At 36.2% G+C, this 18,161-nt stretch overlaps 1 protein-coding gene across 2 annotated transcripts; it reads left to right on the top strand.

Annotated features, from left to right (window-relative positions):
* The first annotated feature begins 623 nt into the window (after nucleotides 1-623).
* On the top strand, nucleotides 624-15,964 carry LOC101860186 (nucleoporin NDC1). Of its 2 annotated transcripts, XM_005103819.3 has the most exons (16): nucleotides 625-835; nucleotides 3,035-3,155; nucleotides 3,962-4,063; nucleotides 4,457-4,631; nucleotides 4,987-5,110; nucleotides 5,317-5,425; nucleotides 6,440-6,488; nucleotides 7,231-7,366; nucleotides 8,244-8,336; nucleotides 9,111-9,333; nucleotides 10,057-10,119; nucleotides 10,772-10,827; nucleotides 12,250-12,364; nucleotides 13,177-13,277; nucleotides 13,972-14,123; nucleotides 15,292-15,964. In XM_005103819.3, the coding sequence occupies exons 1-16, from the start codon at nucleotides 800-802 to the stop codon at nucleotides 15,353-15,355; spliced, it is 1,719 nt and encodes a 572-aa protein (XP_005103876.1). In that variant the 5' UTR covers nucleotides 625-799; the 3' UTR covers nucleotides 15,356-15,964. The 2 variants fall into 2 exon arrangements, with proteins under 2 accessions (XP_035827086.1, XP_005103876.1); XM_035971193.1 differs by lacking the exon at nucleotides 3,962-4,063 and having other exon boundaries at nucleotides 624-835.
* The last annotated feature ends 2,197 nt before the right edge of the window (nucleotides 15,965-18,161 follow it).

Genomic DNA, 18,161 nt, shown 5'->3' with positions numbered 1-18,161 from the left:
TCTCTCTCTCTCTCTCTCTCACACACACACACACACACACACATACACTCTGTCTCTCTAGATTTATTCCTATCTATAAGTATCTATCTATATCTCTCTATCCCGCCACATACACACGCGTGCGCGCACACACATACACATTCAGTCACTCAACTACTCTGCTCCCTCAAATTATCACCCCTGTCTCTCTCTCTCTCTCTCTCTCTCTCTCTCTCTCTCTCTCTCTCTCTCTCTTTCTGAGATCCGACAAAATAACCTGCAGGTGAGTGTTAAATAATAGGATACATTATTATATTCAGTGTACATAACATTACGGTACTTGTGACTGAAAGGTAAGACAAACGCTGAGTCTACTTTTGAAAACAAGGTGCCTCACGTGTCTATGTTGCAGAGGTATGGGTTTACAGAATTGTAGCAAAATTTACTTTCGCACAAAACTTAGAATTTTACTCCAGTTCTGTAATGTAGGCTTTTTATTATTATTATACTAGATCTAGATCTATTATACCCTGCATATTATAAACATAGAAGAATGCGGTATCAGGCTCATCGTTAGTTTTGGCGTTTATTTTTTTCTTCGAACTCTGGATGGGAAATGAAAATAATCTGGGGGCAAGAGCCCGGAACACCCGGTGTTTCAAAAAAGACCACGGGGAAGCGACTGGAAATTTTTGGAAAACTGACTGACTGCTGGAAATGGGTTCTTCGGCCGTACACACAGTCTGAAGTTTGAATGATAAATACAAGAACTTGATGTTCATGTAACCTTGTCGAGACGAGTCGACATACACATGACAAAATGTCTTCGCCGATTGTTTACTGGTTTACATCAGAGGTATCGTATCTTGTCTGTTTGCTCTCCACATCCCAGTTGAATGAACGCGGCATTGACTCTACAACACCGGCTTGATGATTATTGCTGTTGTTAATCTGTGTTACTTGAGTTATAGATCTAGATTCTACTTTCTCTTTGTTACTTGAAAGTAGTTTAGTAGATCTAGAAATCTAGATCTAGAATCTAGATCTAGTTGTGCATTTGATTTATTCAACTTGTCAGGTTGGGAAAAGGGATGGGACGGGTAGACCGTAGAGTGCCTAATTCTTGAACTTTACCTTCTTCATTTTGTTTTGACAAGGCTTTTATTAAATTGGTAGCGTCAATTGCTTTGTCAATTGCTACCGAGTGAAGCGGTGTCAAGTCTGAAAATAACACTACCTTTTAGCATTATACATAATGTGTGTCTAAGGGTCAATTTGTTCTCAACTAATTTCATTGGACGAGCATCTGGTCTAGAGAGCTTCGGTACCAACTTGGCGTGTTTTCAATGAGAATGAGACGTAGGCCCAGATCTAGGCTAGCCTTAGCCTACACTTTGGTGTAGAAACAACACAGGCAATTCTAGAGGTAGAAGGTCACAAATGCACACAAACTCAAGCAGAAATTCACGTTATATCGGGGGGACGGGGTCAGGAAAAGACACACACACACACACACACACACACACAGAGGGACAGAGAGGCGAACGCACAACACCGAGCACTCTATCACGATAAGCTAGATCTACTCACCAACGCAAAAGAGCTCCAATTTACTCTGTGGCAATTGACAAAAACCAACCACTATTTATATATTATTAAAGATGAGGAGATGGAGGTGGTAAGCTCTTACAAGTGTCTTGTGGAATAACAATTGATAACAAACTTGACTGGCGTCCCCATGCTGCTCTTGTGCTTTAAAAAAAGTAAATCAAAGAATGTTTCTTTTTAAGGAAATTAAAAAGTTTTCGTGTCGATAATAAGATTAAATGTTCCTTTTATACCATTCTATGATTGAAAGCGTGTTATTATTTTGTGATTGCTGCTGGGAATTGTAAGGTTAAAGATTATATGAAAAATTCTACAGAACCATTAAGAAAACCAGCAAGATCTCTGGATATAATGTCTGAAACACAAGATCACACCCACTTTCTACGCAAATTGTCAGATCACGCAGTGGCAGATATGTACGGTCTCTAAATACAAAAAAAGAAAGATATATAAAGGTATTTTTTATCGTCTAGCATAAAAGGCTATTGTCAGAATAAGCATCATAGATGTGTATCGCTCTTTAGAGTATGTATGCATATATAACTCCAAAGGTTTTGTCGTTAACTTCCCGCATGTGGTTGAATGATGCATCTGGTGTGATATGTCTGCTTTACTTCTCTTTTCACACTGAATTTTAATGAGAGTAATATATAATTTAAATTTTTATGTATATCGGCATGTGTTTATACAGTCCTGTCTGTGCATCCAAGAAAAATTTCCCTCTGGGATAATAAAATGTTGTCTTATCTTATCTAGTCGTAGGAAGATTTAACAATAATTCAATTCAGCAGTTTAGCATAAATCATTTATACAATATTGTTGTAGGCCACTACTAGGATGGCAATCTTCCAGTTTCGAAGGTCAGACTCGTTGGATTAGAGTCTGCCCGAATTGGATTACTGAGATTTCCCTGATACATATATAAATAATTGGCTGGAATTCTTCTAGTTAAAAATTTTTTAATGTACAATTAAAACATTCACCAGGAATTATGTCCTCCAGTACTTTATTTTCAGACTTCTATTCACCACCCTGTTTAACAGTGTATTTTTTGTATTTAACAGCAGCAGCACTTTCGGAAGAGATGTTGTTGAGTGAAACTAAATAAACATAGCGAGCCCGCACGTAGTCACGGTAGAGACAGAAAATGTAAGGAATATATGTATATAAAAAGAGATGTTTTTTTATGAAATACTTGCCAGTCCATCTGGCATAGTAGGTCACAAATGGAGTAAATTTGAAGTACATCCGCGATCTGATAAAAAGTCAAAATATGTTTTTTCTTTCAGTGTAACGTAGTGTTGTTAATTCATAACGAATATATGTGAGACCCACAGAATTAGATCTAATTTAGGATCCAGAACAGTCTCTTGATAGGGCAACACTAAGATTAATTTAAAATATCGGGAACTGATGATTTTTTGACCAAAAAAAAATAATTTTCCAGGTCTATCCATGGCGCACAACAGCAGCAACTTGTTGGGCCATGTTGTCCGTACCTGTCTTCTCCATTGCATTTGTGCTACTCACCGGAATCTCCTTTTCACACCCAGTCCAGTGGATCAGTGGTATGTGCTACTTACTTTTGCCCATCGTGTTTAATTTTCTAAGCCAACATGTTGAAATCGTTATTATTATTATTCTGAGTTAACAGTAATACCTACCATATCTTAATCAAGGTACAATGCAATCAGACATCAGAAAGACTAAATGCTGAACTGATGCTTGATTCTTTATTTTTGTCTTCAAGGTACCAAGAGTAATTGCAGGGTGCCATTGTTACTTTAAAGTCTTGCCTGTTTTCTTATTTACTACAGTTTCTGTCTGTCTTTCTTGTTTTTTTACCGTGCTATGAATGATCGTCTCTTTACTCAAACAAACCAGTAAAACTTACGTTACACATATTATGTGATATATTAGTTACAAATTAGAATGAAATTTGCTCAAGAAATAGTGGACTGGAGTGATTTGATGTTTTTCTTGAGTTTGAGTTGATCATGTTTTTCTTATTTGTGCCCATACTCCAACATACTGTGACTTATATCCAAATTTGATTTATAGACTTTACACATCTCTGATTCCAATGAAACTTTGATAAACTTGTACACTTGCAGTCTGTATTAAGCGTTACTAAACATATTATTAAGTGTGAGAATAGATTACATTAAAAAATGAAGATGTGGAGGAAGAGGGCAACTCTATGTTTTAATTTGTCATCACCTGAAGATATTTTCTTAAATATTAAAAAAATGGCATATAATATTATTTTTGCCTTCTCCATCTTTATTAAAAATATCCTACAATTATAGGCCTATTAAATAAATTTATGTATAATATGAGCTAATTAGTTTTTCTGTTTTTATTCTGTTCACAGACACTGCTGGAGTCATGATATCTTCTCAGTTTTTCACCTCAGTTCTCGTGTTTGCTTTACTTCTGGCATTGGTCACTCGTTTTTCCTTTTCTCATTATTCAGGTAATCCTCTTCTTTTTGTCATCATTTTTTTTACTGTACAACACGTTGTCTACTGGTAGTCCAGATGAGATCATTTTGCTGCCAGTGCAGTGAAAAACAAATCTAGAAACAGATGATGCTTATGAACACCTTTATACCACTTATTTGAATTAAATTGATACCATATATGAATATGCTTCTATTGTTTCGTGTACTTTGTAAAAATTTTCAGCTTTCAGTGAAGTACATTAGTCTTAAGATTTTGTGAAACACTGTGGTATTGATTAATATGAAAAATTACCCTGTGCTGGCAGTTGAGTAGTATATGAATGCTTTTAGCTCATGAAAGACATGAAATATGTCAGAACGAAACCAACTCAGTTTTGATGTTATTTTCTCTTTTTGCAACTACAGTGATTGCTGACATTGAAAAGACACGGCTGAACTCTGTATTGAGTCTCTTCCGCTGGTCTCGCCTCCCTCTCCTGGTGGTCTCGTTTGTGACTGGGGCTGTGTCTTCCTGGAGTCTTCTCAGGCTGATGGGCTCAGACATGGGGTCATTGACATATGAATTGGATAGCAAAGAGTTGTGAGTAAAGCCTTTTGTACGTATATATTTATTTTTTTCAGGATGTTGAAGGGGTGTTCATGAGGCTGAAGATGCCGTTGCAAAATAACCTATATTGAAAATGTTCGTTTAATTTTTTTTGTTTTCACTGAGTCGTGGCAAAAATAAGGTTCATGCCAGTTTCTATTATTATCTTCAAACATGTTCTTCCTGTACGACATTAGCTTGAAACCTTTGATAATAAAAACATATTTTAGAGTACCATGCGGGTATTGGCTTTGTGATTTTAAGCAATAGATCTAAGTGGTAGATGATCAATTGTCATAACTTTTAATGGGTCCATCTTATATATAGATCTATCTTGTCTCGTCCACAGCAGGAAAGTTATGTTGAATGAGAGACACTTGTTCCTGGTGGAGGCAGGGGTCTTCTTCAGTCTTTGTCACTTTGTCCGGTTTTTCTGGCAGAAGCAGAATTATCTGTCCTTTCCCCACATTCAGGTAAGGCTGCTTCATCTTAGATAGATGTTTATTCCCAGTTACTTGGAAGTAATCAACCTTCAAAATTATGATTTTTGTGTGTTTTGTAAGAGTAGAACAGCAACAGGAAAAATTAAAACACTGTAATGACAGTAGTGTAATACACAGAAAATTTAGATTTTTATACATTGATCATGATTTATCGAGATCATTTTTTTTCCCCGCAGAGGCAAAAATTTTTCCTCATTCGACGTGAAGCCAGCAGAATCCTGCATTCAAATGCTGGCCTGTCTGTTAAGAATACTCTCTGCTTTTATGCTGTCTACTTCTTGTTTGGTAAGTTATTAGGCAAAACTTCATTCATTAGTCATTGATTGCTAAGTGGAGTTAGAGCAGGGTTTTGTTTATAATGGCAACTTAAATGAGCTAAGAAAGTAATGTTACTTAATTGCTGTGTGATCAGGATGATTTGTTGTTTTTTAAAGTTTACTTCTATATAATAAAATTTTAACAGGCAGGAATAATTCTAGGATGTGCCCAATGACTTCTGTGAGATTTACAGGTTGTAATTATGAAGATATAGCTGTTCAGTGTAGAACATGCCTAGCGATTGAAAGAGGTGAAATGAAAGTTGTTTATTTGATTTTTGTTTTGTATAATTTGTTGTGTTATGTTAACTTTAAACTGAATAAACAGTTCTTCAAAAGTTAAAAGTAGGCAAAGTACTCTGTGTTAACAGTCTAGCTGAGTTGGGTTTGTACTGTTTAGTCATTTAAAGTAGATATGCTCTTCTGTCTCTCAAAATGACAACAGAGCCATTAGCACTCAAACAATCTCAATTTCGAGTCAGAATTAATTTATTAACTACTATCCGTACACCCTGGGTCTTTCTGTTCCCCCGGGGTTGTATTCTTCACATTTTAAAATACTTCTAGTGCGAAGGTCTCTTTGAAGCTTTCAGTATTTCTCAAAAAATCATTTTGACAGACTGTCATGCAAAGCGTACGGATCAGATAAACGAGTAAATTTCCTCTTTGGAAAGTGGTGGCACAGAGTTCCCCACGTCGTATGGATACAATGGTAAAACACAATGTACAGATAGGGTTAATATTGGTACTCGTTACCTTTGCATTTTAAAGGTATGCCTGAATCTGCTTTGAAAATGCTTGACTTAATAATTTTAGGAGAGAGACATTTCAGTTTTATCAAAATATCTTCATGTTTTCAGCATTTTAAATGTGTACTTAAAAAAAAAGAATACAGACACATTCACTTAAAAATTTAGAAATTTTGTTATTAACTGTAATATATTAATTTCCGGAACACTAGATTTTTCATAATTTGTTTCAGGTGGTGGTCCTAAATTGTGGATAAAGAGTTCTTTCAACATGAATGAAGAGTAAGAAAAGAAAAGTTGCTTTAATGTTTTTACTAAGTAATGATCTTTCTTTTAAGTATGATCATCTAGGGCAGATTTTTTAGTCGCTTTCTATGTTCGTCCTCTCAAAAAGTACCATGTCAGAAGTTTGATGGCATTTTGACATTTGTCCTCGTTTACTCCTGAATTAGCTCTCAGATTTAATTTATATTTATGGAAGGACTATTTTTATGTAACAATTTATATGCAGTGTATGTTTAAGAGTTGGAAAAAAGATTAAATTTATACGTACCATATACATTTTTTTCCCCCCAAAGAGCCCTGCTGCAGCCATATGCTAACCGTTATTTTTGTTTTTTAAATTTCTTTATGACAATAGCCATGAGGATAAAAAAAAGTTTTTAAAAATTAATTAAAAATAACCCAGTTCTATATTTCACCAGAAATGTATGGTAATTTATGTAATTTGAATTCTATATTTTTTCAGAACACTGGTGTTTTTCTAAAGAAAATCATTGAGAATAAATTAGAATTTGGGCAGAACGTAAGAAAGTAAAGATTTATATAACAGTCAGTTGGTTCATTTATGTAAGGTGGTTCATGTGCACCACATCTTTTGATCACTTCAGGGATAATTCAATGTAAAATCAAAGGGACATATCTTTGAAAAGTGCATGTTTAGTTTAAAGCTAATGAACTTGAATATTTTATTCTGAATAAAGCGATCATTCTAAATGTAAATTATTTTATTGCTCTTTCTCAGTTCCAGCAAATCTGATTTGACAAGTGTGTTAGGCTTGCTGGACATCAGCTTGTTTTGGCAAACATATGTTTTGTCTTTGATTCTGACGACAGCGTGGACACTCGCGACCTCATTACTTAGAGTGTTCCACACTCAGGTTGGTCTCTTGTTGTTGTACGTGCTTTGGTGTTCTTTTTGTAAGATACAAGACTACTTGCAGAATACTACTACCATGTCTGTCTGTCCATCTCTGTCTGTCTGTCTGTCTGTCTGTCTCTCTCTCTCTCTCTCTCTCTCTCTCTCTCTCTCTCTCTCTCTCTCTCTCACACACACACACACACACAAACACACACACACACACACACACACTCTGTATGTTGATGGGGAAGGCTCTAGTGCTGTCTGCTCTTTCCATTTTCACAAAAATATTTCTTATTGTCTCTTTCTGTGTCCTGATGAAATGTGGCCGTTATTGAGCTGAGCTGTCATTCACTGGAACTTAATAATTTTCTCTCTTGTTTATGCGGAGAGTTTCACATCTCACTGCACCTTTTTTTTCGAAATTAGAGCTAGATACTATAATAGTTTGATTAGAACTCCACATTTCATAAGACATGTGATTAGAGGTCACCATTGATAAGTTTTACTTCTGCTCCATTCCTCTGTTTTGTCTTTTTGCCCATTTTGCTATTTTTCCTCAGCGCTAAATAGCTATTGACATATCAGTGTAGCTGGTTTTTACTCAAACTAGACAGAACACCTCAAATGAATTTTGACTATGTTGAAACTTGACCTCAAGATTTGTTTCTAGTAAAGAAGCTCTTTATGAAACTTGTTGGTTATAATGAGTTTTGATTGCTTTTTGGGATGTACTCCTATATTTAAGCTATTTCAATTAGTCTGAAAGGGGTCATGATCATATCATCTCTATCAACACACAATATGAAAAGTTCGCAGGTCTTTGCGTATGTATCTTTCTTGATTTGACAAGAAATCCTTGAAAATGAAAGTCAGCTTTTTCTCCTGTTTGACAGCTCTTGCAGTTTGACATCCAGAGTGCAATGGAAGCCAAACAGGACAGAGGACTGGGTGATGCCATGGCGACCTCAGAACCCCAGCTTCTCCAGGTGAGTTTCATGCCCAATGCACTGTTAAATTGATGGACTGAACTCATCATTATATCTCTCCTGCTGCCCCTCACCCCCATGCACTGAGCACTACATTGCCAATATCTGTCCATGAGATGCAGAGCTAAGAAGAAAAGTCTTTGCCTTTCAAAAGAAGCTCTGAAATGGGCAAAGTAAGAGCAGTGTGTGTGTAGACGAGGGTGTAGTCTGTCAACTTTCAACTGTTTTGTTTGCAGAAACAATACATGATTGCTATTGATTTGTTTCAACATATTCAATTTAACAACTTTGTCATCATTATTGATTTTAACTTATAACAATGAAAAAAGGAAAATGCATTACAGTATTTTCTATTTTGATGTCTTATTTTTGCTGAAATGATGAGGTAATCTTTCTGCACTTGCATAGAAGGCCATATTAATGCTGAAAATGAATCGGTATTGGTTTGGAAAATGTAGTGACTAGGTATTCAGATATCACAAGCCTATGGAAAAAAAGATTTTCACTGCTCTTTTTTAATTCCAGAATGGTGTTTGGTTTTTCCCTGTTTCGACTGTTTTGTATCTTAAGACAATCACATTTTTTTAACCGTCAAGAGATTTTTTTATATTTTTGCATAAACTTTGTTTTTCACAAGGGAGTATGAGGCTTCTTGTATTTGCTCTCCCTTTCGTTATGTTGAAGCTTATGAGTTTATGAGTGTTTCAAATTTTGCATTATATTAAAAAAACATGCTATCAGCCTCCTACATAAAATCAAAATCTTTTGTTCCAGCATTTGGCCTTTTATGATTTCTGTTTGCTGTCTCGGCACTCGAAGCAGCGCAGACAAGAATTGTTCAGCTTAAGTCAACCGGGTGGTCACCCCCGGGTGTGGATGGCCGTCAGCCGTACTGCACTGCACATAGCCAGAGAGCTGACCCTGAAAATACAGGATGCCAATCGCTTGATAATGTCACGGGTGGCTGTGGCGGGCCAGAACCAGATGGCTAATGAAGGTACAGTGGGGATTGCATAAACCGAACATTGTTAATCCGAAAAGTGTGGTAAGCTGAAAGAAAATTAAATCCCCAGTTTATTTCTTTTCATCCATTTGGACATCCTCTCTAAACCAAAAACCCAATTAAACTGAAGAAAATCCACCAGTCTCGCAGGTTTCATTTTAAGTTTTAAGTGGACTGAACTGTATTTTGTTCTGAAAGGGTCTCTCTTGTGTCTTAAAATTTACCCAGTGTCTTCTCAAAGTTGAGGTAATCAGTTAGTTTGGTGCGTACTGCTGTCCCAGTTCATTGCTTGAAAGTTATTTCATTTTTCTTCTTGAACTGGCTTAGTGTATGACCAAAGATTGCAGTAACAGTTATGACCATCTCTCCTATTATTCCCACTTTTACGAGTAGTTTTTTTTGTCCATGGACAGTTGGTTTTGATTGTTGTTACCTTGAGTCTGGCAGTGCAGCCAGTCAAGAAATTGTGTGTTTTACCATCAAGAATTCAATTAACCTAACTTATTTCTGTGCGTGTGAACTCCTGTCTGCAACGACTATAGTTTATGAGATTTCATTTTTAATTTACTATAACATGATTTTCGGAATAAAATAATGGAAATGTTCTGTTGCTAAAATCTAGTTGTTGAATTGTGAACTATGTACATTCAACTTGATACTTAGTACGCTCTAGTATTGAAACTAATTTTTTTTTTCATGAATATTTTCTCTTTGCAGAAGTCTCAAAAAGTCCCTTTCTGTTTTCTTCCAATTTGGACTCAGACGGGGCCAACAGCAAAGGTACTGCACAATTATTGAAATATATAAAGATTGATTTAGGCTTTTTTGTAGTTATTTGGCAATTTTGCAGACATCATTGAGTATAAGTTTCCTATTGTTGCTACCTTTGTGGTTAAACTTGTATGTATAGTCTTGTTTTCCACCCAAACAAAGGCTCACATGGCTTCACAGTGACTCCTTTGGAAAACCTTTTTTCCATTGGAGGGCTGTGTGTATCTTGAGGATGAGCTAAATTTGACTTGAGTGTGTGTGTGTGTGGGGAGTGGGAGGAGGGGGGGGGGATTGTTCATTCAGTAAGGGGCACTCTGTCTACTTTATTCGTCACTGTCATGGGTAGCAACCCAAAGCAAATTATTGTCCTCTGTCTTGTCTCTTGAGTTTGAGCAGGAAGGGCATTAGTCAGGTATTTTTTAAAATGCAAAATGAGTCTGAGGAAAAACTTTAAACCTAGTAAATCAAATACTTGATGAAGTGAGTTAGTAGGCCTAGTTGATATTGTGAACAAATATTTGATGTAGCCAGTAGACAATGGACCCATTTGGTTCTGTTGTAGAGGGAAAAAAATCAGTGGAAAATGTAGCAAGAAAGATTGGCTGTGTTATCTACAAATAACGTGCTTTTTTTTTCTTCTTTTTCATCTTTTTTTCCTAAGGAGACCCCTCCAATAATAATCAAACAGAAGCACAAGCAAGCCATTCTCTCTCAAAGGTAAGTAATGGTCACTACTGTGTGTGTGTGTGTTTGGAGCTTGAACTGGGGATTCTGAAGAAGTCCAAAGGAACTGAAGAGCTTTTTCAAGTCTATTGGGTTCTTATAAATTAGAATAACTGCTTTCTAGTTGATACAAAATGCTCTCCTGACCCTGAAAGTCTTATGGGTTCAGTGTAATTGTGGCTGCTAAAAGACGGTAGTTCCTGAAAGATGCTTTGGGGTCAAGCAAGGGTGTTGTGTCAAAGTTCAACGGCAGTCTAGAGGTAATGAGATGTTTTATGTCCTGTTTCAGCGCATATCGGTTTTATCTAAAAGATTATTCCGGTGTTTAAAAAAATTTGAAGAAGTTACGTTGATGAAAAATATTTATGCGGCATCGTGGTGAAATCGGGCACTCGTCAAAATAATGAAATCGGAGAAACTGACATTTTTCTGTCCATTTGGCAATTTTTATCGAATTTTTGTTTTTTGACTCGACTCCCCTAAGATCCATGTAAAAACACATTTCTGTGTGGATTTTATTTAAAAATGTTGATTTAAGGCACAAAAAATGTAAATTTGCAGTTTTTAAGGACTCTCAAGCTTTGGAAGTCACCAAACTTTGGCAGCCACTTTCTCGCTAATTTTACCTCTGAAACCAGGTGACCCCCACCTCCTTCAATCGCAAATATCTCGACTTCTGTTCATGATATATGAGTTTTTTTTTTTCACCGAAAGCAAGGCAAATGAACAAGCTTTAAAATGATACCAATATCTCAACATGTCTAAAAATTGACAAGCGCCTGATTCTACCGTGTTGTGACACATAATTTATGTTTTCTTCTTTTTTTAGATCCTTTTAACAGACATCCCAAGATTTTATGAATTATAATTTTAACAATTCCAAACAGTGTCATATAATTTAATGTATGAGTTTCTACTTTGTTTGACCTATTCATAGTTGAAATATATAATTAAACTATGTTAAATATGTAGCCTTGTGAGAAAACTTGTCTTTGTAGTTAAACTTTGTGTTCCAGTTTCTTTACTTTGAAAAATGATGCTCAACCTTCTGCTTCATTGTCATCTTCTTGCAAGAGTTCCTGCCTGAAATTTTGCATTTCCAAAATGCGTGAATACAGAGACTAGATGATAATCCATAGCTTTTATATAGCGCAAATTCCCGTCAGCAAACTTTTATGCGCTTTACAATCTATATTATTACCCCAGCAGACCTGATAGCATTCTGAAGCAATCTCAGTTTCCTGGGAAGCTGACAGTTCACTTTGTTGGTCTTATGTCAATCTTGTCTCAGAACTTCACCATGCATCTCGTGACAGGTCTTCTCACAATGCCGCACTGCGCATATTGATAAGGGAAAGTTGATCATCAGCCATGGCTTTGGTTTTGTAGTCTTTCCAAAATACTCTTCTCTCACAGATCAAAGCCACATTGTCGAGTCTACCTTTCATCACACAACTCACTGCAGAAAACCCAGACACTGACAGCAGATGTCTCTTTGCATCCTGTCAAATGCACATGTGGGCTGTGGAAGGTAAGTTCTATTCTAGTAAAAGTTTTTTGTTTTTTTTTTAGTTTTGTGCAGAACACACTATTATTTGGTTTTGCCATGTATTTCAACTCATGAAAAATGAGATAAAAGTCTCAACTACCAATATACTGTCAAAACCTGCTCTAATGACCACTTGTCCAAGACAAAATCACCTGTACAATCAACCACTTCCCACTCCCCCCCCAATACTTCTTTTAAAAATGTAATGACATTGTCCCAGAGGACTACCTGTCTATGATGACCACTTTTCTCCTTGACAATGGGTGGTTGTCTTTGACAAGTTTGACAGTATATATAATTTGACTTCTTTTATCTAGTCAAACACTCATCACCAAGTTTAATAGAACTGAAATTCATTTCACAATTTGAATTGATTTGAATGGTATCTTACCCCCCATCTTTTCCTCATATACCCCCAGCCACCTTGTACAATAGTGTAATACTAGGTTTATTAATAAGTTTGCTGTCATGGAAAGCATTAATACAGAAGGCTGTGAAACTTGCCTGATTCATTCCTGTTTTGTTCTTGAATAAAATTACGATTTATTTTAGGTAACTGTTTATATGAAGGTCAATACATCATGGTATGTATAACAACAAAACATACATGATAGATTTTGACTGACACGTTTGATGACTAGAGATCCAGAATTGTGCCTGGGACTATCAATCTGTCTGTCTGTCTGTCTACATTGACAAATAGGGACAATTTGTTGTCGTAATGTGGTTTTGGGGTTGCTTTTTTCTCATTGAAAATTGATTTATCATGTCTACTATTTCTATTTTGTCTCCAGGATTGTCCCAAGTTGCATCATGGTCCTTCACTGAGGACAAGTATGGGGTGGTTCAGGGTTTTCTCCCAACTCTCATATATACTTTGGTGGATTTGAATGAAGTGAGCGAATTAAAATCATCTGTTGTTAATTTTGTGTCATAAGAAATTGAAAATAGAAAACTTTTTCCAGTTTTTATATTTGTTGTACCATTAGTTTACCTCTTCTTTTATACTTTCATGGATTTGAATGAAGCAAACACATTAAAATCATCTGTTGTTAATTTTGTGTCATAGAAGGCAGAAAATAGCCTAGCAGACTCGGGAAGCGGCACGCACACTGCCTGTGGCCATGCCGCTGGGTTTATGGGGAGTTCACCAGGTCACGATTGTGTCAGGCTGTCAATATAGTCTATGGCTCGTTTTTCGTAAAGTCAAATATTTTAAGTGACTAGGCCCTTGTCAAAGGCCAGAGGTCAAGGGTGAGGTTGAAAATGAAAACAAATCAAAAGGCTATCGCATCGCACTAGGATTTCGCAAGTCACAACGGCAAAAGTTATTTGAAGTGAACAAAGTTAAACAGCATTGTGCGCTTCAGTCATTTTTACGTAGAAATCTAGAGATCTAGATCTAGATATTTAAACCGGGTATTTTATCAAAAAATACAAATGTGAAAATACAAGTAACAAGTAATTATTGACAATTGTGATTTCAAACTGTGGTGATTTTTTTTAGCTTCTAAACGTGCTCGGTTGGTACTGATCATTTCATTACTGCATCACCTCTTAATTCTTCTATAATCATTTATATTACGCAGGCTATAGAGAAGCATTTCAAATGCACCAGTGTGGTTCGAAGATCTCATGCAGCCTCGGAGGACGTGCCAGATGCCTCCTTACCTCACAGGTTACACTCTGTGACCCGCACCGCCATATACCGCGTGGTCAACACCTACAGACAACACTTACAGTAAGCGTTTTAGTCTTTTGTTCTCTGGTCTCATTTCACGTAAATCTATATGACTGCTCCAGAAGAATTCACTGCCTTTTGGACATGTTCTTTTTCCAGACTTGGTCTTTTTTGGATTCACACATATGTACCAGCATCATGGTGTGATCGTTATGCTCTTTGTTGTGGCACGCAGAAGACATGTGTTTTTGATTCTCATGGGGCAGTCTTGTCGAGTATCCTCATCTGTCTGCTGGGATGTTGTATCCTTTCAGAGCAAGTTGGCTCTAGCAGGCATGTCTGAAGCAGCCCATCTCGTTAACAATCTTCTAACATACATCGATAGGCACGCGGCGAAATAAATTTACAATAAGCTAAATTTTCAATAAGGTCACAGCAATTTGCTGAGATCTGATTAGGAATGACAAAGATGGAAAAGAAATAAGACCAGTCTGTCATGTCCTTGGGCAGCCTATGCCTATATATTCATAAATCATATATTAGAACATTTTCTTCAAAAATATTGTATTATCATTGACAACGATGTTGCACTAAAAAAAATATTATGTCCCTTTGTCTTTGTTTGGTACCAGCCTTGCACTCTCAGACATGTTAGTTTTGGTTAATTCTTTGCCCTGACTGGAAGCTAGGGGGAAATGAGAAGAACTGTGTAGAAATATATATATTATATATATATATATATTTGTATGAAGCTCTCAGCAAATGGAAACAGAGGATCCTTTATATCAATTAATATTGCATTCTTATGAGTCAAGTTCTTTGGTTAGATCAGATAATGACATCTTGAGGAAAAGGGCCCAAGCCCAATGCCTTTGTGGTTAGCAACATTTGTTTGAAACACAAGAGGAGAATAATTTTGTGTTGTTTCCTTCTTGTATTTGTTGCACATGAGGAATGTGCTGAGATGCTTTCTCTTCTCTTTTCTTTTGTTGTTTCTTTTTTTGTTTTTTTAAAGTGATGACAGACATTTTATTAGGCCTGTGGTTGTATTGTTTTCAGCATAGAAATTTTTTAAAAATCTTTCAGGTATTGGAAAGAAGATAATGTCCCCCTGTCTATTGTATTATTTATCTCTCCCCCCTCCTTCACTGTTTTACTGAAAATCTCTTTCTTTGTGTGTACAAGTAAACACAAATCATTGTCTGATATATTTAATTTTTTTAACCAGTGATCTACACTTGAGTCCTGAGTACTTCAAGAAGGTACAGATGTTCAGCGACTTTCTGTTATAACTTTTGAACTGAGCTTTTCATCCTGGGGTGCTAGCCGCGGAGGAGTTGCCCTGATGTCATGTGGAGTGCAATCGACTGTGCAGTGGCAAGAAAAGTGATGCAGAAAGCAAGAAGGAATGTTCTAATCTAAATGTGTTCAAATGATGCTAAGGGGACACAGAAAAAAAAATGTAATTCCTTGGAAATTGCCTTGTATATTATGTTTTCCATCTGCTTTCCAGTGTAAAGGAAGTTTCAGCAAAACATCAATATGTCTAAATATCGCTTTAAAAAATTCATATTGAAAGTTCTCTGCTTGATATTTGGATTGCTTCCTTGCCTTCCTACTGACGCGTAATTATTTTGTTTCAGGGGATTTGCGAAACTTATTTGCCTTGGTGAAAACCTTTCTGCCATGGTTGTGTGTCTGTTTGAAGTTTTTCTGTTTGTGAGTGTAAATAACTTTTTGTTGAACTGATAAGATGAACGGGTACTTGTTGTCTGAATGGATGCTAGGATACAATGTGTTGTCTTATGATGTCACTATTGCTTTGCATTTTTTTGCGTTTTGTATTTCAGTTTCATGAGCTGTACAATAAAAAAAAAAAAAAAAAAGAAATTGACAATAAATGTCCAGCCTTTCGTGTGTGTAATGTATATATATTTATGGTTGTGTTGATAATCATTTATCTTTTTTATAAGTATACGATTATTCAAATTAAGGTGCCATATTTCACATGGGAATATTACAAATGCTTCAGCTGTATAAATTCTTTTTAGCGGGTGCTTGGTGTGGTTTGCTCCGTCTTTCCTATCAAACATCTGTCATCCTTTTCTACCCTCCTTCTATTTTGTATTTCCTCCAGTCTTGGAGAGCCACTGGAAAAAACAGACGGGTAGCAAACTCCACAATATTAAACCCAAACTGGGACCGCGAAATCCTTCAGACCTCTCCAGAATAGACGAAGTCATTTTTACTCGATTACGCGTCGGACACACGGCCCTAACAGACAAATACCTCCTTCAGGGAGATGAGAAGCTGTTCTGTGTGGGAAGTAACACATATTTTACCATTAGACACATTTTAACCGAATGTCTAGACTTCGGAGAGACCCGAAGGAAATAGGCCTACTTTAAAAGCACAAAATAACAAGATATTTTTTCTGTCGTTGTTCCCAACAGAATTTTAGATTTTATAAAGGCCATTGGCCTTTATGGAAAGTTATAAAAAAGATTGTTCGAAAATTTTAAAGTGTTATTTAGAAAGTTGTTTTAAATTTAAATTTAAATATAAAGCCTATTTACACTCAATTTTTAGCGTATTAAAATTTTTAAAATAGAAATATTGACCAGTATCAAGCCGAGAAAATGAACTGTTGAGAAAAAAACAACTTACTTTGTGCGCTCATATGCCCTTATGCAGTTGCGAGCGCCGTAAAACCCCATTCTAAACTAAAACTTCTATTTTGTGTTTGTTACTCTCTTGTACCACCTCTAGTCTTCGGTACTTATATGACCTTATTGTGTTACAAGTGCTGTTAAACTCTTACTAAAACTAATATTCTGTTTATAATTCCTTTGAATTCCCTTTGAGACTTTCCTTTGGTAAAACAGGCGAAACACATAGGCCTACATTGTTGTAGCAGTACGATTCCTTTGGTTTTAGTAGAGGTTTTACGGCGCTCGCAACCGCATAAGGCCATATGAGCGCCAGAAGATTAGAGGTGTTACAAGAGAGTAACAAACATAAAAAAGAAGGAGGGGAGATAAGGACCATAGATGTTTGATAGGAAAGAAAAAGCAAACCACATCAGAGCACCCGCCAACCACCCACACGATTCCTTAGTAATGTTGGAAGTAATGTTGGAAGTTACAAACATGCCTCTAAATACTCCCAAAAGAAGAAGCCATTTAGAGAATGAGAAAAGAGCAGAGGGAGGAAAGACGAATGATGCGATTAGAGACTGAGAATGAAACTTGCTGAGGGTGAGGATGAGAAAGTTAGGACTGAAAAGTCAAGACATACCTCGTCATTGTCAAACAATAAATGTATAAATGTGAAACGTAGGCTCCTTTAGCACTTGTATCCCCTCATCCCCCTTTTTCCCCTTCTGTGTGTCTCTTTCTATATCCACCTACTTTCTGTCTGCTTAACCTGGCAAAGACTCTACTGTTTTCATTCTTTGCTGACCAGCCCTTGATGTTGTTGGCAGAATTTCTGTATGTGAATTTTTGGAAATGAGCACAATCGAAGAATGGAGAAAGGTTTGGTGGACATTGTGCCTGTTTGAATTTTTTTTTGTTTACACCTTTTTCAGCACAGTAAATACTGTACAGTGTAAGACTGGCTGAGTCCTTGAATTATCATCTGTACTTGCTTTACTGATGGAGACTGAGAAAACTCCTCAACAAGCGCAATATCAAAGAGAAATCACTTTTTTTTTTCATGGATTCAAATCATGGCAACAAAAATTATTTAAGTTTACATGACTTAGAATAACGTTCACTGGAATAAATCCGTGGTACCTCATAAAGATGTGATGATAATAGTTTGTCTGAAAAGATTGTAGAAATAACAGATTATGTTTTCTTCCTGTAGTTACTTACAATGGCAAAGAAGTGAAAAAGATAGTAGTAGTAGTACATGTAGTAAAAGAGGAAAGTAGAGTCTTTTTATGTTATTATTATGTCTACACTGTTACTTGATAATGAAATGCACCCCTGCAAGATAATAATAAAAATTAAGATAACAGTTAATTCATCTTCACTAAGAGAAATTTGCAGCAACATAGTATAGTAAATACAATACACATTCACACTTGTCAGC

The sequence above is a fragment of the Aplysia californica genome, unplaced genomic scaffold, assembly GCF_000002075.1.
Source record: "Aplysia californica isolate F4 #8 unplaced genomic scaffold, AplCal3.0 scaffold00391, whole genome shotgun sequence".
In the NCBI taxonomy this organism is placed as follows: Eukaryota; Metazoa; Mollusca; class Gastropoda; order Aplysiida; family Aplysiidae; genus Aplysia; species Aplysia californica.
The sequence above is the reverse complement of the archived record's forward strand: the minus strand, read 5'-3'. Positions and strand labels throughout refer to the sequence as shown.

Bases quoted from the DNA above. Each gene is read 5' to 3' on its own strand.
- LOC101860186 (XM_005103819.3), top strand. From the start codon at position 800: ATGTCTTCGCCGATTGTTTACTGGTTTACATCAGAG. The intron at 836-3,034 runs GTATCGTATCTT...ATAATTTTCCAG, and splicing joins TTTACTGGTTTACATCAGAG to GTCTATCCATGGCGCACAAC. The intron at 4,632-4,986 runs GTGAGTAAAGCC...TCTCGTCCACAG, and splicing joins GAATTGGATAGCAAAGAGTT to CAGGAAAGTTATGTTGAATG.